Source organism: Trichoderma harzianum (genome assembly GCF_003025095.1).
Source record: "Trichoderma harzianum CBS 226.95 unplaced genomic scaffold M431scaffold_1, whole genome shotgun sequence".
Lineage (NCBI taxonomy): Eukaryota > Fungi > Ascomycota > Sordariomycetes > Hypocreales > Hypocreaceae > Trichoderma > Trichoderma harzianum.
The window spans coordinates 3,644,451-3,668,402 of NW_020209249.1; the positions used below are offsets into that span (position 1 = coordinate 3,644,451).

General features: G+C 51.7%; 12 protein-coding genes and 1 non-coding gene across 13 annotated transcripts; 6 read left to right on the top strand and 7 right to left on the bottom strand.

Annotated features, from left to right (window-relative positions):
- Positions 1-785: 785 nt before the first annotated feature.
- Positions 786-1,698, top strand: M431DRAFT_132526 (hypothetical protein). Its single transcript, XM_024912484.1, has 3 exons — positions 786-1,141; positions 1,202-1,418; positions 1,477-1,698. The coding sequence occupies exons 1-3, from the start codon at positions 936-938 to the stop codon at positions 1,597-1,599; spliced, it is 546 nt and encodes a 181-aa protein (XP_024780820.1). The 5' UTR covers positions 786-935; the 3' UTR covers positions 1,600-1,698.
- Positions 1,699-1,834: 136 nt separating this feature from the next.
- Positions 1,835-2,661, bottom strand: M431DRAFT_503295 (hypothetical protein). The gene is made up of 4 exons (XM_024918287.1): positions 2,538-2,661; positions 2,434-2,469; positions 2,198-2,332; positions 1,835-2,126 (listed from the first exon to the last, which is right to left on the bottom strand). The coding sequence occupies exons 1-4, from the start codon at positions 2,592-2,594 to the stop codon at positions 1,986-1,988; spliced, it is 369 nt and encodes a 122-aa protein (XP_024780821.1). The 5' UTR covers positions 2,595-2,661; the 3' UTR covers positions 1,835-1,985.
- Positions 2,662-3,281: 620 nt separating this feature from the next.
- On the top strand, positions 3,282-4,726 carry M431DRAFT_71969 (hypothetical protein; the record flags this gene model as incomplete). Its single annotated transcript, XM_024921971.1, has 2 exons — positions 3,282-3,533; positions 3,596-4,726. The coding sequence occupies 2 exons, from the start codon at positions 3,282-3,284 to the stop codon at positions 4,724-4,726; spliced, it is 1,383 nt and encodes a 460-aa protein (XP_024780822.1).
- An 82-nt stretch (positions 4,727-4,808) lies between these two features.
- Positions 4,809-5,152, top strand: M431DRAFT_204719 (hypothetical protein). Its single transcript, XM_024913374.1, has one exon. The coding sequence runs from the start codon at positions 4,892-4,894 to the stop codon at positions 5,066-5,068; it is 177 nt and encodes a 58-aa protein (XP_024780823.1). The 5' UTR covers positions 4,809-4,891; the 3' UTR covers positions 5,069-5,152.
- An 84-nt stretch (positions 5,153-5,236) lies between these two features.
- On the top strand, positions 5,237-8,544 carry M431DRAFT_527108 (hypothetical protein; the record flags this gene model as incomplete). The annotated part of the gene is made up of 3 exons (XM_024920701.1): positions 5,237-6,461; positions 6,579-6,730; positions 6,821-8,544. The coding sequence occupies 3 exons, from the start codon at positions 5,237-5,239 to the stop codon at positions 8,405-8,407; spliced, it is 2,964 nt and encodes a 987-aa protein (XP_024780824.1). The 3' UTR covers positions 8,408-8,544.
- Positions 8,545-8,852: 308 nt separating this feature from the next.
- Positions 8,853-9,975, bottom strand: M431DRAFT_204782 (hypothetical protein). Its single transcript, XM_024913375.1, has one exon. The coding sequence runs from the start codon at positions 9,706-9,708 to the stop codon at positions 9,247-9,249; it is 462 nt and encodes a 153-aa protein (XP_024780825.1). The 5' UTR covers positions 9,709-9,975; the 3' UTR covers positions 8,853-9,246.
- A 907-nt stretch (positions 9,976-10,882) lies between these two features.
- Positions 10,883-13,420, top strand: M431DRAFT_477532 (hypothetical protein; the record flags this gene model as incomplete). The annotated part of the gene is made up of 4 exons (XM_024915574.1): positions 10,883-10,982; positions 11,045-11,076; positions 11,145-11,219; positions 11,294-13,420. The coding sequence occupies 4 exons, from the start codon at positions 10,883-10,885 to the stop codon at positions 13,418-13,420; spliced, it is 2,334 nt and encodes a 777-aa protein (XP_024780826.1).
- Positions 13,421-13,763: 343 nt separating this feature from the next.
- Positions 13,764-15,016, bottom strand: M431DRAFT_105310 (hypothetical protein; the record flags this gene model as incomplete). Its single annotated transcript, XM_024911574.1, has 3 exons — positions 14,800-15,016; positions 14,532-14,693; positions 13,764-14,437 (listed from the first exon to the last, which is right to left on the bottom strand). The coding sequence occupies exons 1-3, from the start codon at positions 14,861-14,863 to the stop codon at positions 13,764-13,766; spliced, it is 900 nt and encodes a 299-aa protein (XP_024780827.1). The 5' UTR covers positions 14,864-15,016.
- Positions 15,017-15,719: 703 nt separating this feature from the next.
- M431DRAFT_204808 (hypothetical protein) lies at positions 15,720-16,916 on the bottom strand. The gene is made up of 4 exons (XM_024913377.1): positions 16,763-16,916; positions 16,459-16,544; positions 15,994-16,289; positions 15,720-15,920 (listed from the first exon to the last, which is right to left on the bottom strand). The coding sequence occupies exons 1-4, from the start codon at positions 16,771-16,773 to the stop codon at positions 15,741-15,743; spliced, it is 573 nt and encodes a 190-aa protein (XP_024780828.1). The 5' UTR covers positions 16,774-16,916; the 3' UTR covers positions 15,720-15,740.
- A 1,096-nt stretch (positions 16,917-18,012) lies between these two features.
- On the bottom strand, positions 18,013-18,121 carry M431DRAFT_t9. The gene has a single exon. It is a non-coding gene; the product is annotated as a tRNA-Pro (tRNA).
- Positions 18,122-18,483: 362 nt separating this feature from the next.
- M431DRAFT_72640 (hypothetical protein) lies at positions 18,484-19,941 on the top strand (the record flags this gene model as incomplete). Its single annotated transcript, XM_024922048.1, has 2 exons — positions 18,484-18,766; positions 18,854-19,941. The coding sequence occupies 2 exons, from the start codon at positions 18,484-18,486 to the stop codon at positions 19,939-19,941; spliced, it is 1,371 nt and encodes a 456-aa protein (XP_024780829.1).
- Positions 19,942-20,148: 207 nt separating this feature from the next.
- M431DRAFT_72656 (hypothetical protein) lies at positions 20,149-21,749 on the bottom strand (the record flags this gene model as incomplete). The annotated part of the gene is made up of 2 exons (XM_024922052.1): positions 20,149-21,476; positions 21,554-21,749. 2 exons carry the CDS (start codon positions 21,747-21,749, stop codon positions 20,149-20,151), a joined length of 1,524 nt encoding a protein of 507 aa, XP_024780830.1.
- Positions 21,750-23,018: 1,269 nt separating this feature from the next.
- On the bottom strand, positions 23,019-23,597 carry M431DRAFT_64539 (hypothetical protein; the record flags this gene model as incomplete). The annotated part of the gene is made up of 1 exon (XM_024921664.1): positions 23,019-23,597. A coding segment is annotated over one exon (579 nt), but the record flags the coding sequence as incomplete, so codon positions are not given.
- Between the last annotated feature and the right edge of the window lie 355 nt (positions 23,598-23,952).

Below are 23,952 nucleotides of genomic sequence, written 5' to 3' on the forward strand. Positions count from 1 at the left end.
ACTAAAAGGCGAGCAGCGGCGAGATTGTTTTATAGAAGATGGGCTGGTCCGTGCGCCATCGCCCCACAATGCTGCCTGGATGGAGATGCCTGAGGCAGAAACGACTAGAGCGAATCAACTCAGGCTCCCTTCGCTTGCCAAACGCCTCATGCAAACGCCGTGCCGCAGGTTGAAGGGGGCGAAATGCCAGGAAAAAGAGACGGTGAAGCAAAAAGCGAGGGAGCGTAGCAGCACCTGCTCATCTGTGAAGAAGAGGAAGAGATGGCGATTCGAAGAAAAGGAAGTCTAGCCTCGTTTGGCTGGTTCGTAGATGTAAAGGCACGATAATCTGTGAATGGAAAGACGGCCGCAATCAATACGGTACAGCAGCACAGTCAGTTGCCTTCCGCTGCTCTTTGTCTTTGTTACTAAGATTGATGGCACCACATAAGCCAAGGGCGCTACTGCTGCTCCTAAAGTGTCTCCCCATTGTACTTGCGCTCATTGTGCAGCACACGGATACGCCGTATTCTACCAGCGCAGGACATGTACCTGTACCGGGCGGAGCGAATGCAAGGAGTATCAGCGCTACCCCAGCGTTATCTGTTCTGCCATGGAAGCGGAGCCTTTCTCTGCGTCCTGGCCAATCGTAGCCCCGGACGGGTCTCATGACGCATCCAACCACCGCTGAGACGCAGCACGGCAGCAGACCGTCCCGTGACGTTAGTGGTTTGCCGTCGGCGTCACTGTACATGCCCCATATTCCATACAGCCGCTCAACCAGTACGACGGCAAGCAGCGCCAGCCTCACCTCTACCTTTATCATCTATTATCTCATCCAGTGTTGCCTTTCGCCTCCATTCTCGAGTCGGTATCTCCATCTCTTCTTCGTCGCTCTTCATCCTCTTCTCTAACCATCATATCCTAAACTACAGAGTTATCCAACGTCCGTAACGATGCGTTTCTCTACCACCGTCGCCTATCTGGCTGCCTGCCTCGCCGCTCCGGCCACGGCCCTCGCCATCTGGGGCGATTCGGCCTCCGCACTCGACGCTTCTCTCAAGGTCCCTGGAGAAAACCCCATCGAGTACTGCAGCGCCGACCGTGACGACGACCTCATTGAGATCAAGAAAGTCGACTTGGCTCCTAACCCCCCCAAGCCGTAAGAATCTTCCCCGACAAAATTCTTCCCTCTTGACTTGGGCTAATGATTTCTCTATAGTGGCAAGGCACTCCTCATCACGGCCTCTGGTGAAGTCAAGAAGACCATCACTCCGGGTGCATACGTCAAGGTCACTGTCAAGTACGGCCTCATTCAGCTTCTCTCCACAACTGCAGACCTGTGCGAGCAGCTTGACAATGTCGACCTTTCCTGCCCCCTTGAGAACGGACAGATGACCATCACCAAGAGCGTCGATCTCCCCTCTGCCATTCCTCCGGTAAGCCTCCTCTCCAAACCCATCAGCCATCATCTTTCATGCTTACACATGTCAATAGGGAACCTACAGCGTCCTTGCCGACGTCTACTCCGCCGATGACGAGAAGATCACCTGCTTGAAGGCGACCGTTAACTTCCCTCGACCAAGCCTGGGCTCCTTCGAGAACACTGAGGAATTGTAATTTCTGCTTTATGCTACGAGAATGATTACGGGCAACTGGCAACGGTGGAGATGATTCGGATTCTGTTTTTCTTTTTCTTTTGACTGCTGGGTGTTTTTTATTTTCCTAAATGGCATTGCTACGGCTGCGTTGGCTTCTTCTGGGCGAGATTGCTGTACTCCTTGGGTGATATTCCGATATGGTTCATAGGCACATCATTGCGGCGCTCTTTTTGCTCCTACTAGAGGAAAGCACGCGTAATAATCCTGATAAACCAGTATACACTTGGCTCTTGATGATCGTATTGATATTATATACTCGTCATGTGGCATTGGGGTCCTCCATTGACGCTCCGCACACTTCCCCATCTCTTCTAATAATATGGCTCTGCGTACAAGATGAAACGTTCACTCTCCAAACAGACGACGCACCCGTCTCAGAACACTGTCCTTCTCGGGATCATAAGGATGATCTTTGCTTGGAATCTCGAGGACCGTGGGGAAGGCAGCGGTGTGGGTATCGACTCGGTGTCGTATCCGGTCGGCAACCTAGTCCTCTCGCTATCAGTACGCTTTGTTCCACGACAAGCACCGCAATTTCTGCCTCGGGACAAACTAACATGTTGGTTGATCAAGACGATTCCAATGTCTTTTCTCTCGGTAAAGCTCTCAAAGGCAGATTCGATGGCTGCGGTCTCTGTCTTGCTGTCGACGACAAGGAAGTTTTTCTGCGCATCGGCGCCGGCGGTGATGTGCTATAGACTGTGTGAGAAGACGTCCAACTCTATCGGTGGCAGCGCTGCCATTATAATCTTGGGGGGCCAAGGGGTCTGTATGTCCTCCAGGTGCAACTCACGCCGATGCCCGCGAGCAAGAGGCCCGTTACAGAGTCCTATGTGTTTGCGTTAGCAGGATGCGAGACTCATCTGCGCGCAGTTTTATCCTGGGGAGCGAACTTGCCTCGTCGCCGATGACGGCGAGGAACTGCCGGTCTTTGAAGTCGGCGTTAGAAGCCATTGCGAGGGCGGACAATGGCGATTCTAAGGGGTGGTAGATGGGAGAGGTGTTGGGGGTTTGATGAAGCTTTGGCGACTGCTATAAGTTTAGTTGCCTTTCAGGTGGTTGCTGGATGGCCCCGCGTTGGAGCGGCTGAGAGATGTATACTTTGGAGTGAGGTATTGCCGGAGGCACAAGTAGCACCGAAGGAGGCATTCTGCTGTGCTTGGCTGGGCCATCATCTCTAGCTTGATAAAGACCATTGATTGTTTTCGTAGTAAAGCAAAATTAAGAATTCCTATATCTAGAGTTCCATCAATGATCCCAGAACAAATTTTATCTCTCTAATTCTCTTTCTACGCAGCCTACGCGAGTGCTTGAACTGTTGCTACCTCGTTTTTGAAGATGGTCTTTGCGAGATCTAGGTACTTTGCAGCAATGTATCTATCCAAATGTCACTGGGCGGTGGACTTGTGCTTCCAGCAAGCAAGGGCGCTAGGCTCCAGGCGGAAATTTCGCAGTGGGAAAACCTAGGACCGCCAAAGTAAACAAATTCGCCGCCAGTCCGACAACTCTTTGTTTCTTCTTCCTCTCCAACCACTACCCGTGGCCATTCTTCTTTTCTTTCACGGTGCGATTTAATAGCAAGGTTTCTGTCGCCTCTTATTAATTGACCGTGCGAAACCTTCCAAATCACACCCCGCGAAGATGCCTCGACTCGTGCGGCGGAGACCGCTCTGGGAGCGCATCACGTCCCTGCTGAATCCCATGGACTTTCTCTTGTGGCTCTCGGAAGAGATGGAGACAAGGGACTGGGACTCGAAGCTGGCGGGCACGCAGCTCGGCTTGGGCATGAACTTTGTCTTTCTGCTGGCGCGCGCAAATTTTGGGTCGTCGTATGAGTGGTCGGACGACGACATTTTTGGCGACGACGGCAAGCCTTCGCTGCTTTCCTATGTGGTAAGTCCTCGATGAAGCCATCGCATGGTGTCGCGCTGGATAAACTAACATTCTTTACCAAGACTTACCCCGTTGTCTGGGGCTTCGCGCTCTTTTCCTTCGTTAACGCGGCTTACGCCTTCACGCGAACGCGAAAATACCGACTATTTGAGGCCAACATCGACCAAGCCCCATCGACACCCTCTGCGCGACGAGTCCAGGTCCAGTCGTCTCCCGCGACGACATCCTCACCGCTTCAATACTTTGCCGACAGACTCGCCGCTGGTTCTGCCGAGTCTCGAGCACATCCGGATAAGAGACGAGATGTGTGGGAACTCGCGGTCTGGGACCCTCTGCCCATATCCTTGAGACTTGTTTGCTTGTTCAGCCCGGGACACGTTTTGGCCTACCTCCTCTTTCTACCTCTGGCACCACTGGATCCCCAGCCTAGTGTCACTGTGTTCAACACCATCGTCATGCAGGTGGTGCTATCTGGACAGATGCTTCTCCTCACTTCGCGGTTCGCGCAGCAGGCAAAGGACAACGCCATCATCCAAAAGGAGGTCATGAACGAGTACAACACCAAATTTGTTCATCCTCGACTCCACCCCGTCGTCAGAGATGTTGGTACCCAGGTTGCCGCCGAACACTCTCCCAAGGGCCGTGGATTTGTCCAAGTTGGCACACCGACAACACTGATTAGAAAGTCCTACGCCACGCGAGCTACGTCTTCTACCGATTACGACGATTCTATGTCTACCGGTCGCAGCAACTTCATGAAGGCACAGACGTTCGGCACTTATGCCCCGATTCGCTCAGAAAGCACCCCCACCAACATGATCCAACCTCGCTCTACTTCTACGTTTAGGCAACACATGATGGCTGATAAGCCTACCGCTCCAATTTCAGCTGCGGCCACGGCTCCTATGCCACTCTCGGCCACATCCGCAAACACCACCAATTATGGAGGCAATATGGGCATCTACGATCATGACAAGTCGCCTCTTAAGAAAACTATGGGCATCAACAACTTTAACGAACCTGCCTCGCCCCGAAACTCACGAGAGATGGCGGCCCTAGAGCAGCAGCGGTTTTCCTCCAAACTCGCCGATGCACAGCGGTCGGCGAGCGCCCTCAGCAGAGGCGTATCAAATCCTTACCAAGGGGCAACAAGAAATAGGGCGGCACAGCAAGACAGGCCAACTAGGTGGTAGCCTTCTCCCGTGTTGCCAAAATTCGATTACGCTCATGACGGCCGTCAAGATGGCGGATTGCAACATTTATGCGGTGGAATGTATTATTTGAAACTAAATGGTAATATTCTCCGTGCTTGGATTCAGCACGGCACAGCATGACTTTGGCGTTGGGTTTATTGCTTTATGTGGCTTTGGGGTTTGGTGGAGGCTTCTGGGAACTCGTATACTCTTCATATACGGCTTGGTTTTGGGCAGAGGAGGAACATCTTAATGTTGTATGAGATATCGCTTGCTTTTTTCTTGGGAGGCATAATGAATTTACTAGGCATCGGCTCGATTAATCAACTTCGGGTGTCATGAAAGATTGAGTTTATGATTTGGTTCCAAACAGTCACCTGTTCCTACCTGAGACGTGAATTTACTACAACACGCAAGCACGAATGCCCATCTCTTAGCATCACTTTACTGCGTAGCCCCCCAGAATATATAATTTGATGCCCAACATTATGACTTTTTCAACTTTGCACAATGACACTCACGCAATACATCTTTACCGCCTTCAGCTTTCTTCGACCCTGGTCGAGCAGCGATGATGCCCTCGGGGCGATCCCGCGTATATATCGATACGTTGTCGACACATGGATCCGGAGGCCGGTGGCTCCTTTGATCTCGGTTACGCTTCTCGCTGCGCTCACTCTGCGCCTCGTCAGGATGGCGTATTTCTTGCCGCCCAAGGTGTCGGATGCTGCTCTTGGGCAGGCTTCTTCTGGGCCTCAGGCACTTCTTCCTCCTGCTCCTAAGGAACAGCAGCGTACCATCACAGGTGCACCACAGGATACCCTCACAAGTGCACAGACGGAGCGTCGACGGTCTACCTCTCTTAGAGGGTGGGTGAAGAACATGTTTCCCAGTCAGCGACCTGAACGCGGCGGCACCAGCAGAGAACAGGGATACTGGGAGCAAAAGGAAAAGGAAGGGAAGCAACGGCCTCGACGGCGCATGACGGATAGCCAGTATAGCGTTGGGGATATTTCGGTGGACTCGAGCCATATCACTCGCTGGAACGTGCCGAGGGATATCTCAAGAGATCAACCCAGTGATTTGCCTGAACAGCCACTGAGTGTTGTGCCTGTTACCTCGAAGCCCTCATCGCCGCCCAAGGATGTTCTGCCGGACAGAAGCTGGAGTTGGAGCCCTCATAATGGCTCTGAAGAGCAGATTTCTGTGACAAAAGTAGGAGGGGTTTTGCAGAGAAACTATGACCAAAGCAACGATCAAAGGAGGAGCAGCTTGGGTATACAAACAGAGACTGCAGCAGAAGGGAAACAGCCTCTCGGACAAGATTTACTTCGACGAGCGAGAAGCAAGGCTCGGCAGCGTGAACGACGGAGCTTAAGAGAGAGTGGCGATTATCTCGGCGTGCAAGGCGTCAATCCCCATACTGGAGAGCTAGACGTTATGAGTCCCTCTGGTAGCAGTGCTGGAAGCCCAGTAAGTCATCACGAGACGCCACGCCGCATCTTGAGGACATGGCATAATGTCTTGAAGAGCCACAAGTCAAGAGACTCGCCCAGTAGAGACGATGCAGGTATTGAGCACGAGGATCATAGGGTTGCCAGGTCACTGAGGGGGAAGAAAAAAGTGAGAGAGCTGAACAAAGCCGTCAGATGGATGAGACGGGGACAGTCTTCGCTGCAGGAGCCAGACTTGAGCCCCATTGCTCAGTCTTTGAAAAGTGTATCTCTGAGTTCTCGTGGGTCTTCACTTTCTCTTCACTTCCACTTCACTTCATTTCCACCTCACTTCACTTCACATCATTTCCAGCTGCAATCACACATATAAAACACCTGCTGACACTGCAAGCTTATAGGGAGACCTTCTCACGTTCAACATCTCCCCCAGGCGATCCAGCAACCAACAGCAATTTCCACTGGCGAACCGCCGCTGGATATCGATTCCTCTCATGCCCATCCTCCCGAAGTCGATGCATCTGACAACTACATCGCTACTTCATCGCCACCGGTAACTCCCCCAACCCGCTCTTCATCCCATTCTACAGTCGTTCGAACTCCTCGTCGGCAAAGCCTTGCGAATCCGCCTCTCGTACCTTAGGAATTTCTTGAGGGCGGATCAGCCCTTGACGACTCTGGCTCCCAAATGAGTTCCAGCCCAACAACTCCATCCGAAGACAAGTCTTTTTTAGACATGGAAGCCGAAAGGGACGTCAAGAAATCGTGCACGGAGACGAGCAAGGCCACCCTTTCGGCAAGTCACCTTACCCAGTCGACCCCAGCTTTTGGCCGGGGATTCGAGCGCCGGTTCAGTCTCCCAGGAATGATGAGCATGGCACCATCCAGCCTAGATTTGCACCCGAGCATGTTCAGAGAGCCACCTCGTTTGACCCGTCGCGAAGGAAGCCCGTTGCAGGCAATGCCCATGCCACGATCTACAGAGAGTCGCATTCGTTCAAGGGACATGAGAAAGCGATGGGACGACCATCTGAGGCTATCCCGCATGAAAGCACAAGCATCAGCCGGCCCGCTGCAGCGAGAGTCACTCACGATGAGGCGTCCTGCAGGCTCCCGCCACCGGCATCGACGGCTCACCAAGATGGCAATAGAACGGGACATGCTACAATTGAAAGAGGGGGTAGCAAAGGTGGACAAGCAGCGGCTGGAGCAACCTCATCACTCTCACAACCAACCCGTGATGGAACACGAGCAGACGAGCAACGTCTTGCGCGAAATCAGGTACCAAGCCCCCGAGATCGTGGAATCTGCCAGCATACCCACCATCACCATTACTGGCTACAACCACCAAACGTTTCACTCCGCCTTTCTCCCGGACGGGTCGATGAACCCAGACTTTCTCCTTCCACTGAGCCCAACTCAACAAGACGAATCGATTTACAGTGCGCTGGCAGTGACCTCGTTCGAGAACAGCTTGGACGGGTTTCATTCAGACCCGTCCATGAGCTCCAAGCAGAATCCAACCTCATCAGCAGAGGCCGAAATGGGAGGCGAACCACAAGCAGGCACTACATCTCTGGGGCTGGAGGCTCACAAGATGCAGCTGGCAGAGGGCCACTGGCAAGACAGACGTACAGCGAAGGCTACGATGCCAGCTCCGGAAGACGACTCGTTGCGCAAATCAACATTTACACAGGGCCAGATGTTGCAGGATATGAACCAATGCAAGAACCCATCAGCGGCGAATCAAGAAATGCAACAGTTGGTAACGGAGAAAGAGGCAAATCCAGTAGATCACCAAACGCAGATACACAACCCCCCAGAGGAGCATCGAGTCTACCAAGAGCACCAAGACGAAGACGGCACCGAAAGTCTTTTGCCAAAGGAGGCCAACACTGATGAAGCCAAGGTTCCGAATGCAAAGCCAGAAGGAAACGGTCATAATGAATTAGAGGATGAGGAGGGCGAAGAGCTCACTCCGTTGCAACAATTCCTGCGATATCTGAAGATTTGGATCCGGCTATACTGGGCGACTATATGGCCAATACTCGATCCACGAACGATGGGAGTCGCGCATGACGGACCAATGCCTTGGTGGGAGGCCCTTCTGTTGATAGCACTCACAGTACCGGCTGCGGCTCTGGTGTATGTGGTGGTTGTCCAGGGGACGAGGATTGTCATGTTCATGGCCTGGCTGCTGGAGTTTGTGGATGATGAATCGGCGATCTGAGCTTGGAGATGGGCTTGTGTGGTCGATATGCTGGTTGAAAGGCATATGGAGGCTGTACAGATTGCTTGGATTCGTCTAGGGTGGTGGTTCGGGGTAGTTTCGGCCGGAGAAGCAGCGAGGGCATTTTTCTTAGCCATGGCGGTGATTCGAGTATAGTTACGGAGTACTATTATGGTTTATGATTTGTGCTGTGTTAATGTGATTTCCTTGCAACACTGTATCATGGGATGTTGGCTCGTAGATCAGCTCTCATTTTAGGGGGGACGGTGGAGGTGTGGAGCAACAATATGTGAAAAGACAAGGGAAATGGCTTTAAGCGAACCAATCAGTACGTAACGAGATGTATTGCTGTCCGAACGAGGCTGTGGTGGGCATATTACAGATGCTGAATTTGGCATCCTCTAGGGATTTACATGAAGTATATCACATTTCCACACGCCACGGCGGATTATCAACCAGTCAAGAAACACTTCTTTATTAATGCACTATATTATTTGCAGTAGTAGCACGTTACATCGTCCATCCTCCGGGTTATGACCCCCTTTGAAGTAACGCCCTCGCCATCATCGTCTTCAAGGCTCCCCCTGCCTCCCACTACTCCATCACTTGACGGGTCGCATCCTAGGATTCGTTGGACACACTCTAAGGTTGACACGAAGTGATCGTTCGAGGACTTTCGTCAGTGAAAGGATCATCCCTTTTACGCTTCATTGGTAAATGGAAAATCTTCTCTCCACGTATCGGTAGCTTAACCAGCGGAAGATGCTTGTCCTTCTTCCATGTAAACATCATCTTAGCATGCAACTGCGGCTGCTTAGGACCCCCGCAAGCCGTCGTCATCATTGCCATCGCCACGGCCAGATCCGTATCGTCACATACCCTAACATGACCATCGGGTACTTCTGTTGTGACTGCCGGCTATTCCGTTTTGAATGTCTCTTACGCTGCCGATAGCTCTGTTTCTTTTGGCTGTTATAACGTGGTGCTGTTTTCGATCCTGAAGCAATCTTCGCAACGGTTCTGAATACCCTCTGAGCTTCGTGAATCGGGACTGGGCGATATTTCGACTTATTTCCCTGCTCGCGGAGTGTGGTGACGTAAGTCACCGACCAGCAGGGGCGCGATTGACGTGGTCTTGTCGACATTTCTTGTTTATTGTTAGTGTTCGAGGTATATAGGAAGTAGTAGCTGCAGCTAGGGAATATTACTGATTGTGAGAACAGACTTGCTGCGTTCGTATGTCGGGGCGAAGGTGATGGACTTTGTAGACGCAGTGTTGCTTGATGCCTCGGCAGGACCATCAACGCATTTAATATGTCAACAACCCATTTTGACTTCTGTTCATGTAAAGACAACAGCTGTACAAGTGAACCTTAATGCTGTTGAACTCTATTGTTTGGGCACATAGCTGGCTGAACCTGATGCTCGAGGCAGGCAGCCTTAGCACTGGTCTAGCCATGGCCGAATCTCGTGATGGAAAATGTCCCTGGGACGCCATTTCCCGATAGCCAGGGACTTTTCAGTGTCAAATTAATGTTGTCGCTCTTGCACTGCAAAACTATCGCCGTCATGTGGCTCCCTATACACAATATATTGGACCTTGTATGAGTCGCTATCTCGGCAGATGCCGTGTATGCCTCCTTTGTATACTAGCATCATCATCAGCCAAAGAAACACAACAGCAAGCCACCTCCACAGGGTGGCTGTAATCAACAAAAAACCCTGATAGCTTCACAATTACTAACCTCGTTCCATCAACGCGGATCCGCTTTGGGCAACGAAACCCGTAAACCGTGCTCCATTTTGTAGTAATGGAATGGATCCACGGGACCCCAAATCAGACAACAGCATGACACGGATTCAGGGCAAGCAATCACGCACTTTCACAGACACGAGCTGCGGACACCAAACATGATCGGCCCCATGTCGAAATGCATGCAAGTCTCACGTTATGTAATCCCTTGCAGCCAACCAGCTCGATCCATTTAGCAATCGCCCGCTTCATCTGGCTGGCAGTTCGGCTTCCAAAGGCAGAAAAAAGTGCCGTTCTTCTGGTTAGCTGGGGCAAAAGCTGGGGCAAATGCGCCGCACTCCGATCATCGGAGACATGCCACCGGGCAAGAATCGGACTTGGGAGCTGCGATTTGGGCTTCATCAATTCAAAGATAAAGCGACAGCTGGCTGCTCTTGCTGCCCCCCGCCCTTCTCATTCCTCTCCATTATCGGCTTCATTGTAATCGCTGCACATTGTGGATTGTGCATTTTTGCAGAACGCGGTTGAAAAATATCGACATCTCGAGCTCGGTTTAAGCTCCCATCGCTGCTTGTCAGCTTCACCTTTCCACAGCTTCCGTGCCCCTCCTTTGGCTTAGAAAAACGTCACTTTGTGTGTGATTTCGGCCGCCCTTTCTCCAAATCTCACCCTTCCTTTTTTCTTCTCCCAATTTCCAATCCTCTTCTCCAGATTCCGACACAATGCCTGTATCAGTATCAACCCCGCAGACCCTTTACGACAAGGTTTTCTCGAGCCATATCGTTGACGAGAAGCTCGACGGCACAATCTTGCTGTATATCGGTTCGTCACCTAGTTTTCTTTGCGCTTTGGAAGCTTTGAGCTAACCAGAGCGGCATGTTCAGACAGACATTTGGTCCATGAAGTGACATCACCGGTATGCCCAACCAGCGAGATTACTACTGCCCTCCCGATTGAAGAGTCAGACTGACATTGTCCCTGCAGCAAGCCTTTGAGGGCCTCAAGAACGCCGGCCGCCAGGTCCGCAGACCGGACTGCACTCTGGCCACCACTGATCACGTATGTACACACCTATAAGTATCCGTCGCAGCCGAGCAAAGGGGATGATGCTGACTCAAGCTGTGGCTTTATAGAACGTCCCTACCACATCTCGAAAAGGCATCAAGGACATTGCCTCTTTCATCAAGGAAGATGACTCTCGAGTACAATGCGTTACCCTCGAGGAAAACGTCAAGGACTTTGGCCTGACATATTTTGGTCTGGGTGACAAGCGCCAGGGCATCGTCCATGTCATTGGACCTGAGCAAGGCTTCACTCTCCCCGGCACCACCGTCGTCTGCGGTGACAGCCATACTTCCACACATGGTGCCTTTGGTTCCCTGGCCTTTGGTATCGGTACCAGTGAGGTTGAGCACGTCCTGGCTACTCAATGCCTGATTACCAAGCGTAGCAAGAACATGCGCGTCCAGGTTGACGGAGAGCTTGCTCCCGGTGTCAGCTCCAAGGACATTGTCCTGCACGTCATTGGCAAGATTGGCACTGCTGGAGGTACTGGCGCCGTCATTGAGTTTTGCGGCTCCGTCATCCGAGGCCTCAGCATGGAGGCTCGCATGTCCATCTGCAACATGTCCATCGAGGGTGGTGCCCGCGCCGGTATGGTTGCCCCTGATGAGAACACTTTCGAGTACCTCAGGGGCCGACCCTTGGCCCCCAAGTACGGATCCGAGGAGTGGGACAGAGCTGTTGCCTACTGGAAGTCCCTGGCCTCCGATGAGGGTGCCAAGTACGATATTGATGTCTTCATTGACGCCAAAGACATCATCCCGACCCTGACCTGGGGCACCAGCCCTGAGGACGTTGTCCCAATCACCGGCAAGGTTCCCGACCCCGAGACTTTTCCCACCGAGGCCAAGAAGGCTGCTGGCCGCAGAATGCTCGAGTACATGGGACTCACTGCTGGAACTCCTATGGAGGAGATTCAGGTCGACAAGGTCTTCATCGGTTCTTGCACCAACTCCCGAATTGAGGATATGCGTGCTGCTGCCCACGTTGTCAAGGGCAAGAAGATTGCCGCCAACATCAAGCGAGCCATGGTCGTCCCCGGCTCCGGCCTCGTCAAGACACAGGCAGAGGCGGAGGGAATTGACCAGGTCTTCATTGACGCCGGTTTCGAGTGGAGAGAGGCTGGCTGCAGTATGTGCCTCGGCATGAACCCTGACATCTTGTCGCCCAAGGAGCGCTGCGCCAGTACCTCGAACCGAAACTTTGAGGGCCGTCAGGGAGCCCAAGGTCGAACTCATCTCATGTCCCCCGTCATGGCTGCCGCTGCTGCCATTACTGGTAGGCTGACTGATGTCCGCAAGCTGTCCGAGTACACTGCCAGCCCTCATGTTCAGGCTCGCATCTCCCCGAGCCCTCCCACTGAGGCTGCTCACGTTGATGAGCGTGTCGAGGATTCTGATGAGCGTGAGGCCATTGGTGACCAGCCCTTGGATCTCCAGCCCCACACAAATACTCTGGTAGCCAAGAGTGATTCAACCGGCATGCCCAAGTTCCTCACTCTGAAGGGAATCACAGCGCCCATGTCTCAGGCCAACATCGACACTGATGCCATCATCCCCAAGCAGTTCCTCAAGACCATCAAGCGCACTGGTCTGGGATCAGCCCTCTTCCACAACCTGCGATATCTTCCCGATGGTGCAGCGAACCCTGACTTTGTTCTGAACAAGGAGCCATACACGAAATCCAAGATTCTTGTCTGCACGGGTGAAAACTTTGGTTGTGGCTCATCTCGAGAGCACGCCCCTTGGGCTCTGCTCGACTTTGGCATCAAGGCCGTCATTGCCCCTTCGTTTGCCGACATCTTCAACAACAACATGTTCAAGAACGGCATGCTGCCCATCCAAATCTCCAACAAGGCTGACATCGATGCCATCGCTGCCGAAGCTCAAGCTGGAAGAGAAGTGGAAATCGACCTGCCAAACCAGCTCATCAAGAACGGTGCTGGAGAAACCATCTGCTCCTTTGACGTTGAGGAGTTCCGAAAGTACTGCCTGGTCAACGGCCTTGACGACATTGGCCTGACCATGCAGCTCAATGACAAGATTGCCGAGTTTGAGAAGAAGAGGACCACCCACACTCCTTGGCTGGATGGCACTGCCTACCTGAAGCGAGGCAAGGACGGCAGACTGGCGGCCAAGGCTGTGCCCGTGCCCAAGACAAATCGTGGCCAGGAGAAGAAGGAGCCTCTGGAGTGGTAGTTTGGGTGTTTGGTGGTGGTTTGCTTTCTAACGTCTCCTTGTAATCTGTCTTGTTATCTTTCGTTCTTTTATGACTTTTCAAAGACGAATAATTACGCCGAGTCTATCATTAAATAGCCCAGTGCGGGTTGATAAGACAAAGGGATGAAAACTAGTGGGTATAGCTTATAGGTAGCTTGCCATAGTTGGCCGATGGCCATGAATCAAAAGGGAATCGCGTCGTATGTGCGCACGTATACGAAGAAAAGAACTTTACGCAGCTTCTTTGGTTGAAAACGTGATTCATTGTGTTTGTCAGTAATCGTGCAAATATTGATAATGACTCCGATAATACAGTCAGACATCACAAAGAGTCTTTGAGGATTCCAATGTGGACAACAAATCCAGCTTCGGGGCGGAGCTCTGCCGGCATCATCCCTCCAGGCATCCTCCACACCCGAAAGTGCTCTTTAAAAGCCACCAGCCAACTGTTGAAGACGTCGTCGTTGCGTAATTGCTGTGCGACGATACATAAAGTTGGAAGAGCTTGATTACCGTCCATCTGGCGTAACTTGCATATATCGACACAGGTCTGTATAAAAGGCTGTATCAAGGCGTAATTAAAGACACAGTCGCAAGAAATAATAGCGTCAAAAGAAGACACCGAGGGAGAATTCGTCAGCGAAGGCGTTACTTGGGACGTTTCCCAGTCGAGCACTTGGAAGTGGATATCTGCTCCGGCGTTTAGGGGGCTTGAAGACGAAGATTTGGTGGCGCCCCTCTTGGATTTTCCGGTGTGGGATTTCGATGATGATGACGGTTGGTTTTCAGCGAGGTTCTGCAGGACGAGTTTTTGAACGTAAGGCTGGTCTGTGAGGATGTATCGTGAGACTTTGGGGGAGAGCGTGAGAGCGTTGAGAGGCGAGATTCCGCATCCGAGCTCGATGATGGAGCATGATGGTGTGAGAACGGTGCGGAAGAGCGGGTTTGAAGGGGAAGCGAGCCATTCTGCAAACGCAGGTGTGATTTTCCAAAGGACTTGTTTGTCGTGTTAGTTGCACATTGTCACATAAAAGCATGAGGGTGCCTGCATCTTTGGCAAGGTACTGGGGGAGAGGTGAATAGAACTGACCTGCTCCTGTGGTACCGCCTTTACGACTTGATGCCAACACGCCGGGAGATTGATGAATGGTAATGTCTCTCCCGCTGAGTTGGAGTTCCAGGACTGAGGCGTGGGAATCGATGAAGCCTAGGCCTTGAGATGGGATGTCGTTGGCATAGAGGAGGAATGTTTCTAAGATGGGAGGTTGGCAAAAAGTTAGCAAAGAGAAGAAGATGGTGTGAAGATATAACATGACTTTCTGAGCGGGCGGTGTAAAAGAATACACGTGATGGCTTACCTTCCTCAGGATCCTGGATTTCATCCTCGAGCTGGGAGATGAGTTGCTCAAGAGGGTTAGCCATGGATTAATTTATGAAAATAACTTCTTTCTTTGTCGTTTATATATCACCAAAGCCTAGCTTGTATAAAACAATAAGAGAAAAAAAGAGCAGCGAATAGAAAACAAACCCCGTCAAACGCTGCGCTAAAACTCATAAAAGCACATATGTACGCACACACGCCAAAGTGTCAAACGAAGCAATCGTCGGTCGTGATTATACCTCAAAAACGGCCCCAGAAAGAGCCCGTCGCCGTATAGGGTAAGTCAAGGCACGCCAAACGACCCACTTGACACATCTGCTCACAAATCGAATGATAGAGTCTACGCTGCAGTCAGATCCTTATAATAACCTATTATTGGCACTGAAAACCTGCCCAATACGGATCCATCGGCAACAGTTGGACTACTGCTAATTTATAATCATGACAAAGAAGCAGTTTGGACGGCTGATTGAAGACCCAAGTTCAAGGTGAAATAGTTTACTAATGATGGTTACTGCAAGCAGTTTCGCAGGCTATGAACACCAAACTATACAAAACGCCAAACAAGACATAAGCACATAATTTCATCATAAAAAGGAAAAGGGGAAAAGGGGAAAAAGAAAAAAAGAGTCAAATCATACCCAACAGCCATATTTCGCCTTCGGTTCTCTCTTTTGCACATAGAACATGATACAAACTATCCTGTCCACCACTCCAGACGTCATCAGGAAGAGCAGGGCTATAGGAAAGAGGAAACTATATAGGGGCAAGAAAAAAAGCAAGAAGCTGTTCTTAGGGGCAAAACATACACAACAGAGCTTCCTTCATATAAAGTACCCAGTCGCCCGGACCCCCCGAAAAAAAAAGAAACAGTAAAGGAACCATCAACAGAAGAAACAAGAGCAACGTTAAAACAATCTACACAAGCCCGTCGTATAAAGACAGTGCTGAAACAATCGTCTCGTCCCGTTTGCTTCCCTCTTTGAATTCTTCCATGTCAAGGCTGCCGTTCTCATCCTTGTCCATCATTCGGAAGATCTTCTTAACCCGCTTCTCGGGTGTGTCTTCATCCTCGGGAAGCTTAACCATGGAGCCAACCTGTGATTATCATGCGTTAGCTATATGACAACGTGATAATAGCTTGAGGGTTGATAAGCTGTTTGTCCCATACCATTTTGTAGATTGCCTCGACGATCTGGAGCATTTCGTCGTAACTTATCTTGCCGTCGCCGTCGATGTCGTACAGTTGAAACGCCCAGTCCAGCTTGTCTTCCATCTTGCCCCGGCTGGTAACACTCAGCGCACAGATGAATTCTTTAAAGTCTATACTACCAGACTTATCGCTGTCGAACACGTTGAAAACATAATCGGCAAACGAACTCGGGTCTCCGAATGGGAAAAATTGCCGGTAGATCTTCTGAAACTCCTCTTTGGAGAGCATGCCCGATGGGCAGTCTTTCAGGAAACCTGCATCCAAGAGTTTCCAATGTCAGAAGGTAAAATTCACCGAAAACCCAATCAAATGGCGAAACAAGCAGACGAGGAACTTTTCATGTGACAAGCCATAATGCAGACGAAATTGAGGGAATGAGGGGTTCCAAGACTTCTCCACCCCCTGTATCTCGGTGATGCTCACCTTTGTACCATTGCTGAAGCTCCTTCTTATCAAAGTGAGTCGACTTTTGGAGCTCGGCGAGCTGCTCCTGTGAGAGCTTTGACTGCCTACAATTGGAAAGCGAGCAAAATGTCAGCCATCAACATGTGCTGATCCAGGGTAATGCGTGTTGTGCCAATCAGCTCCGGCAGAGACTAGCAGAATCCTGACAGCTAGCCTCCCTTGTTCCCCCTCCCCCTCTTTCGTCGTAAACGCTCGTGCACATGTCCCTTGGCAATATGCGACTTCAAGACTCTAAGGGGGGTTTCGCGCAAGGCCCACTCACGATTTGCCCATATTTTTCCTGGGCCGATTAAAAAAGAGGTTGGACTGAGCGGGAAAGGAGTAGGCGTTTGATTCTTAGGAGGAGAACGGTTGGAGAACGAATGGGCGGCAAACTCCGCGGGAGGTGTAGGATGTCACGAGGTGCGCCGTGGCGAGGGTATCAGATCCAAAGTCCCCGGTAGAATATTGCGCAATCGGCCGACGGCAGTGTATCCTGTCACAATTCGGTGCTCGAAAAGAACGGCAATGGGATTCGGCTGTGCGCTCGCTCTCGCTTTCGTTCTCGTGCTTGTACGTGTCAGGGAAATCGCCGTCGCTCGTCGTGGGATGTCCGTCGTAATGGCTGCAATGCTCCGACGCTGCCAGCAAGTATGAGTGCAAGTTCAGACCAACAAACAGCCAGACGGCGGGCCAACCAGGCAAGGCAACAAGATAGATAGGATAGGCCCGGACCGTGTCAAGAGTTCGAGGCCTCGAGGAGAGAGGAAAGTGGGAGGGTTATATGAGGTACAGGGGAGAAGATAATCAAGTCGGTGGAAAGATGTTCCTGAACAGATACGCACGCACACACAGTTGAACAAAGAAGGCAAGCAAGTATGCGCCGAGGCCCAATACGGCTTCTTGTTTCGGAGAGGCGGAGCCAATAGAGTCGGCCGTGGGAACAAAGGACGAGAGGCAAAAAAGGCAAAAGGGCTGCGGTCTGGAGACTTTGGCTCGGGCCAGAGGGCAGATGATGATGGGGAAAAGCGGAGGGAACCTGTAACACAAGCAGACAGAGGGAACATAACCTCCAGTCCAGAGAGGGAGGGGCCTGGTGCTGGTGCTGGTGACGACTGGAGCTTTCCGTGGCTTTGGAAGAGCCGCATCGCCCGCTAGGGAACTTCCAGCGCCATGGTGCAACTGTATTCACTCAGAGTTCGCCGCTAGCTTCGGGTCTCCAGGCGGTTGTTTCAGCGGTTTGTCAGCGCATCACGTCGTCGTTTAGCGGCCTGTAGCTGGTAGCGGGGTTGGTTGGGCAGTGCAAGTTCCTCGGATCGGGGCTTTCGTTCTCCAGAGTTTCCCGACCGAGTGTCCGGCTTGCCCAATCTCGCTGCCATACAAATGAGGAAGCTCAGGATAGCGACAAGCTGCAGCCAAGCCCATACTTGCCCGATTCTGCGAGTCTAGCCAAGAGACTACTGAGCTTGTTTAAATGAAATCGAAGTTGGCAAACAAAAGTGCAAAAATGAGGAAAAAAGAGAAAAAAAGATGGGGCTTCACCGGGATTCGAACCCGGGGCCTCCTGCAAAGGCGATTCTGAAGAATCGGGGACTTCAGGTGTTTTCCCGAAGCAGGAATCATACCACTAGACCATGAAGCCAGTTGTAGAATTGAACCCATCGTTGGTTGAAAGCGGGGGACTTTAATCCAGTTTATATACGCAGCTGCTTTCTGTTGCTCCAAACCCTGGATTGGCTGTCTTGGTTGCCCCTTCACCAGACACATGATTAACCTACAATCCGATCAAACAAAGAAAGAAGTTCCTGCCTGCCTCACACTTTCCATAGAACAAGGTACAAGCCACCAGAAGTATCAAAATAGATACTCGGAGAGCCAGTGCATCAAATATTTTCTCCTCCTATTCATCAGGCATTTCAATACCTCGTATGATATGACTTTTATCCATCCACATATTATTTCGCACTCATATTACCACTAACACGTTCGGGAACCATCAACGCCATGCGTCAACACTTTATGCTTCCTTCTCGTCGCCCTGCTCAGTCTGACAGCGTCTCTCCTGGCAAACCTCTTGCACGCAGACACTCGAGACTATTTGGAACTAACCTCCCAAAGACTCCAGCCCAGTCACGCTCAGCTTCTTTTGAAACGCCAAAGTCAGGCGAGACAACAGAATCAGACCGTGATGAAGAAGTGAAGCTTCGCAAGGCGTCGAGCCTGGTACCTATTCACAATGAAGAAGCAGAGATCCTTGAGCCTATTGCTAGGTCGTCGAGCGCTTGGGGTGTTGGATCTCAGCCGCTTTGGCAAGAAATCTCCAAGATGTCCGGCTCAGGAAGGGGAAGCAATCTACACAGCCGATAGTGGAAAGATTTCAGACAGCTTCCACTTCGCCCCAGGAGTGGAAATCTAGATGGAGATACCCGCGACTCTTCTTTTAGCAGCAGCATTACGACTATGCCACCTCCAGCGCTATTGCAGATTAACGATAATGACCACGAGATGATGAACGTCCCCAAGTATGACTTGTCGGGCCCGGTTCTTTCAATGTCGGAAATGAGCCGCCACCTTCGGAAAACATCTTCCTCTTATCCCTCTCAAGGTAAAGCATCTACGCGGATCCAGTCGCCAGAGTCAATGTATCGTCCAAACAAGCTTAGCCACACCGATTTGTCTCGCTTCAGCAAGGCAAATGACCGACTTTCGAACCTCCGCTCTACTCTATCTTCAGACGAGTATTATGACAGGACCATGAGCACTAACCCCCTCGAGGTGATGGAAGCTGTTACAGCCATCATGGAGCGTCAGGGCCAACCTCGACCGAGGGTAACTCCATATAATCAGTACGAGCTCGTGGAAAGCACAGAAGTGCTTCCTACCGACTCTGCCTCGCAGCACCCAAGTCCATCCGGAGAACATCTTGCGATGGTCACTTGTAGCCCGTCGAAGAAAGCAAGAGGATTAACCTGGGAGAGCATGGATACCATCGATGGTCAATACGATGGTGCAAATGAAGCAAACGCTAGATTGGAGAGCTCTGCTTCTACCGTACGTTCGCCAAGCACACCGGCAGACCAAGAGCATATTCACAAAAAGATCAAACGCAAAGCATCCGTCTTCTCTCTCCATAGCCTGGCCAACCCCCTTTCCAAGCACCCAAAGCTCGGCTTACGGAAGTGGGCCAGCAGCGTGTACCATCAAGGAAGTCAAAAGCTCAGCCAGGCCCGACTGAAGTGGATATGTCCGGCTCGACAAGATCGGCGGATGTTTGAAACGTGGAGGATGCGCCACCGCGGGACGAACTCAGAATCATCTCCGTGCAAAGAAAAGTCTGACAGGAACTCTGGCATATTTTCGTCTGAGGGCAGGGTTTGTGCGAGTGAAGATTGGTGGATGGATGGTGTCAAGATGTTTGAGGCGCCCAAGTGGATGAATTTCGGTGGGTTTTCTCGCTCTTGAGTGATGCTTGAGCGATACAATAGCTTGGACATGCATATGGAATTTCGGGCTGTCCTATAGGTGGAATAGGTATTAGATCCATTCGATGAGTGTATAGGCTGGCTGTCTACATTATTTTATCCAAAACAGAAATGCAAAAATTATCCAATATCCTCCAACTCCAAAGTCTAAATATCCTAGATGAATTAGTGATTGCCTCATCGCCTTTCACAACATGTATCGGAACTTGTCTGCGTGTCTCCTCTTCTTCCCGGGAACAACCAAGCCCTCCTCCTCGACGGTAGTGCTGTCTGCTTGCCTCTCCTTTTCAGCCTTGTCCATTTTATGGTTCTGTCGCTTCAAGTAGAAACGCAAAATGACAGCCAAGAAAGCCACGGAAAGCATGGCCAATGCGCAGGTCCACATGCCGCGCGTGTAGTACGGCGCCTCACGGTCAGGATAGAGGCGCGTGCCGATGAGGGGCCCGCATTGGCCGATGAGCTGCATGAGTGCGAAGCCGCCGCCCTGACGGCTCTGGCTGGCCTGGTTGTTGATGTTCCAGGCGATGACGAGGGTGACGACGTTGAAGAAGCCGATAGCGGCGGGGTAGACTGCGAGGTAGCGGACGAAGGGCGGGACGTGAAGGGGGTGGGAGAGGGCGAGGATGGCGTAGCCGAATGCTGAGGAGAGAGCGTGGAAGACGATGGGGGCGGTGCGGGCGGTGAGGCGATCGGACATGTGAGCTGTGAAGAGGACGATGAAGAAGGCGAGGAGGTAAGGGGGTGCGCTTAGAGCTTGGGCGGTAAGGCTGTCGTGGCCCATCTCGGTGAGGATTTTCGGGAGGAAGACGGGGAGAGAGGAGTAGGCCATGTTGGTGAGGAAGAACACGGCGGGGGTGATCCATGCAATGGGGTCACGAAGAACAGAGAGGATCTCACGAGCTTTGAGAGGGGATTTCTTGTTGGTCTTTGAGGGCGAGGAGGTTTCGCGACGGAGACGGAGGCGGGCGACTTTCTTCTCCCGCTTGGTGAGGTAGTGAGCCGTCTGGGGGGAGTCGGGGATGACGCTCCAGGCGATGACGGAGACGATGACCGAGGGGAAGCCTTCGATGAGGAAGAGGAGGCGCCAGGGCGCAATGGGACTGAGCTGGCCAACCTTGACGATGATCCACGCCAGAGTTGATGCGAAGCTTGTCGCAAGGGGAGCGGCTGAGATGAAAATAGCAGTGCGAAAGGCCAATTCGTGCCTCTTGTAAAAGAAGCTCAGATAAAAAGGCACACCTGTGAAGCCCGCCTCTCCTATACCAAGTAGAACACGCAGCGTGATGAGCATCGGATATGACACGGCAATGGCTTGTAGCGATGCTGTTAGTCCCCAGGTCAAGACCAGCACGGAGACGTATATATGCGCCGGAATGAGCTTCCACAGGAGGGACATCCATTCAAAGGCAATGTAGGCAATGTAAAAGGACGTGAGAGCCCACTCGTACCACTCTTCGCGAGGAGGGCTGGACTGCAAATCTTCGTCCATGCCGGCGATGCGCGCGTTGCCGATATCTAGGGAGATGCAGTGTTAGTCAAGTCCAGCTTTTCCCATAGGACATGATCCATTGTATCAGTGCAATGCGACTCACTGGATCGGTCGAGAAAGCTCAGCATATACAGCAGCGCCACGAAGAGCACCAGCTTGCGGTCAAACTTGCGCCTCACGGCCTTGTCCTCGTCCGGCGTGTACAGCTGGAAGCTCTCCACGGAGCTGACGCTCAGGCCACGGCCTCTGCCTCCGCCTCCCGCCGTCGAAGGTCCGGCGTCGACATAATCACCCTCCATGAGCCGCTCGCTGCTGTGTCCTCCTCCAATCTTGTATTGGTCCTGTCGCCTCTTCCCGCCGCTCACCATCTCATACGTCTCCGAGCTGCTGCCGCCGACCTGGGACCGCAAATCGTCGTCTTCGTCTTCATCGTATACGTCGCTGTCCAGGTGGAATTCCTCCCCCGTCTGGGCAAACGACGGGGACTCATCGCGGGGGATGTGGTAGGCCATTGCATTGGCAGGCAAGTTGGACGACAAGGGACGGCTTATACTGGTTTGCGCGGCGGCGTAATTGGCGGTCGAGGATGGTCGCCATGCGATTTGCGATTCGTTCTCCGGAACAAGCACAGACTCGCCTCTCCCTCTCAGTGCTCCGTATTCTCTCCCAGAGCGGGAATGAATGGGCGGCCCGGGGGGTGCTGGGGGAGGGAGATTAAGAAGGATAGCAAAGCAGCTCTTCTATAAAATTGTTCCCGTCCCCTGTCCAGCATGCGCGATAGCTGCATCTCCTATCCCTAGCTAGCTACACGTGACAGGGGACGACGTCATATGCTGACCTGGGCGACTTACACGATCTTGAGTAAAACATCTACTTTTTTGTTCAAGAAGACTGTATAATGCTACTATATGTTTCTTTCTTTCTTTCTTTCTTTCTTTTTTTTTTTGTTTTGGCTTTCTCGAGTTTGTTTTGATACGGATCTCTTATACCTTGCGTCGCATTCTTGTACATCAGTCCTTAAATGCTAATGCGCTGCCGCACCTTATGAATATGCGCCTTGGGTTTCACTCATAGCTTGTAAGCTCTCACAACATGATGCACCGTAACTGCATCAATCGCATTGTATTAAATCAATATTAATCAATATGATATCAGCTATGGAGTTCCATTGCTATACCTTTGTGCTAAATTACACGCGCCAGCCCGCCTGCGCGATATCGTACACATAGTGTCCATCGAACCCCCTAAGCATTCTCCCAAGCACCCTCCCATGTCGCGCCTTGATACTCCCGCTCAATTCCATTAATAATTATGATATGCTTGATATAACATTCCGATTACTCAGAAGCCTCCTTTTTGCTAAACAAACGTCGCAAGCCTGCCCTCGAGATCTTGTGCCGTAGGGAGTGCTGCTGGTCAACGGGCCGGCTGTTCGTACTCCGCTGTTGTGAGGAACCGGCTGTCTGCTGCTCACGCTTTGCTTCGCTCCCCTCCTCGCCCAAATTCAATTCCTCAACTTCTCTCATTTCGCTGTCGAAGCTATCCTCATCATCGTCCTGGGGCACACCGCGCTCCTCGTCTCCATTGACGACGACGTACCACTCAATAGGCGGCGCCTTTGCCATCCCCATTTGCAGCTCGTCGCGGAGCCTTTCGAACCAGTTGCCCTCATCCATCTCCTTGACGAGAGCCTCGTATTTGGCGATTTCCTCTAATACGTTGGCGCTCAGATCTATGCGAATGACGTGGTCTGCGACATAGGCGAATGGTCGCGCCGAGATGAATGTTTCCTCCGGGTCGTACTCCTCCAGCAGCTTCACTGGAGATGATTGGTTGACCAAGACACTGTCTTCAGCGTCGGGAACACGTGATGGAGGCACAGTCAAATCGTCGTCTTGATGAGCAATCTTCTTCTCCTCTTGCTGTGCCTCTTCTTGCTGGTGCTCCGAATTCTGCTCAGGCTGCTGCTGTGAGGGCGGGCGTTGAGGTAAGTAGTTGAATTTGGTGGCGAAGCGTTCGAGGATGACCGCCGAGGTGGTGCGACCCGTGATCCAATCTGGCGCGGCATCATCCAGATCCTCCATGATGACCCAAATGCGGATGAGCCTGCGCGTCCATCGAAAACCGTGACATAAGTAGGTTGGCATGATGAGGGTGAGTGATGATCCTCTATACTGTGAAATGAGAGTCGAGAGTCGAGAAAAGGACAGAGAGAGAAAAATAAAAAATCGTCAAGGGTTGAAATTCATCAGGATTTCACATGTCCCATCTGAATCGCGTGCATTGTTTAAAGTCCAAAGAGAGAATATGTTTATAGGCCAATGCATGCCTCTGGCGTCATGAGCCACCACAAAGCCTTTGAAAGACACCGATTACTGTTCCCCCGAGTTGCTGTCTTTTTTTTCTTTGTCCTTTGCTCTTTTGCTTCTGGCGGTTTGCAATGGTCCTCTCTCACCTTCTGCGAGAAAAAAAGGCCCAGAACAGCAGCAAAGGAGGGCGAGG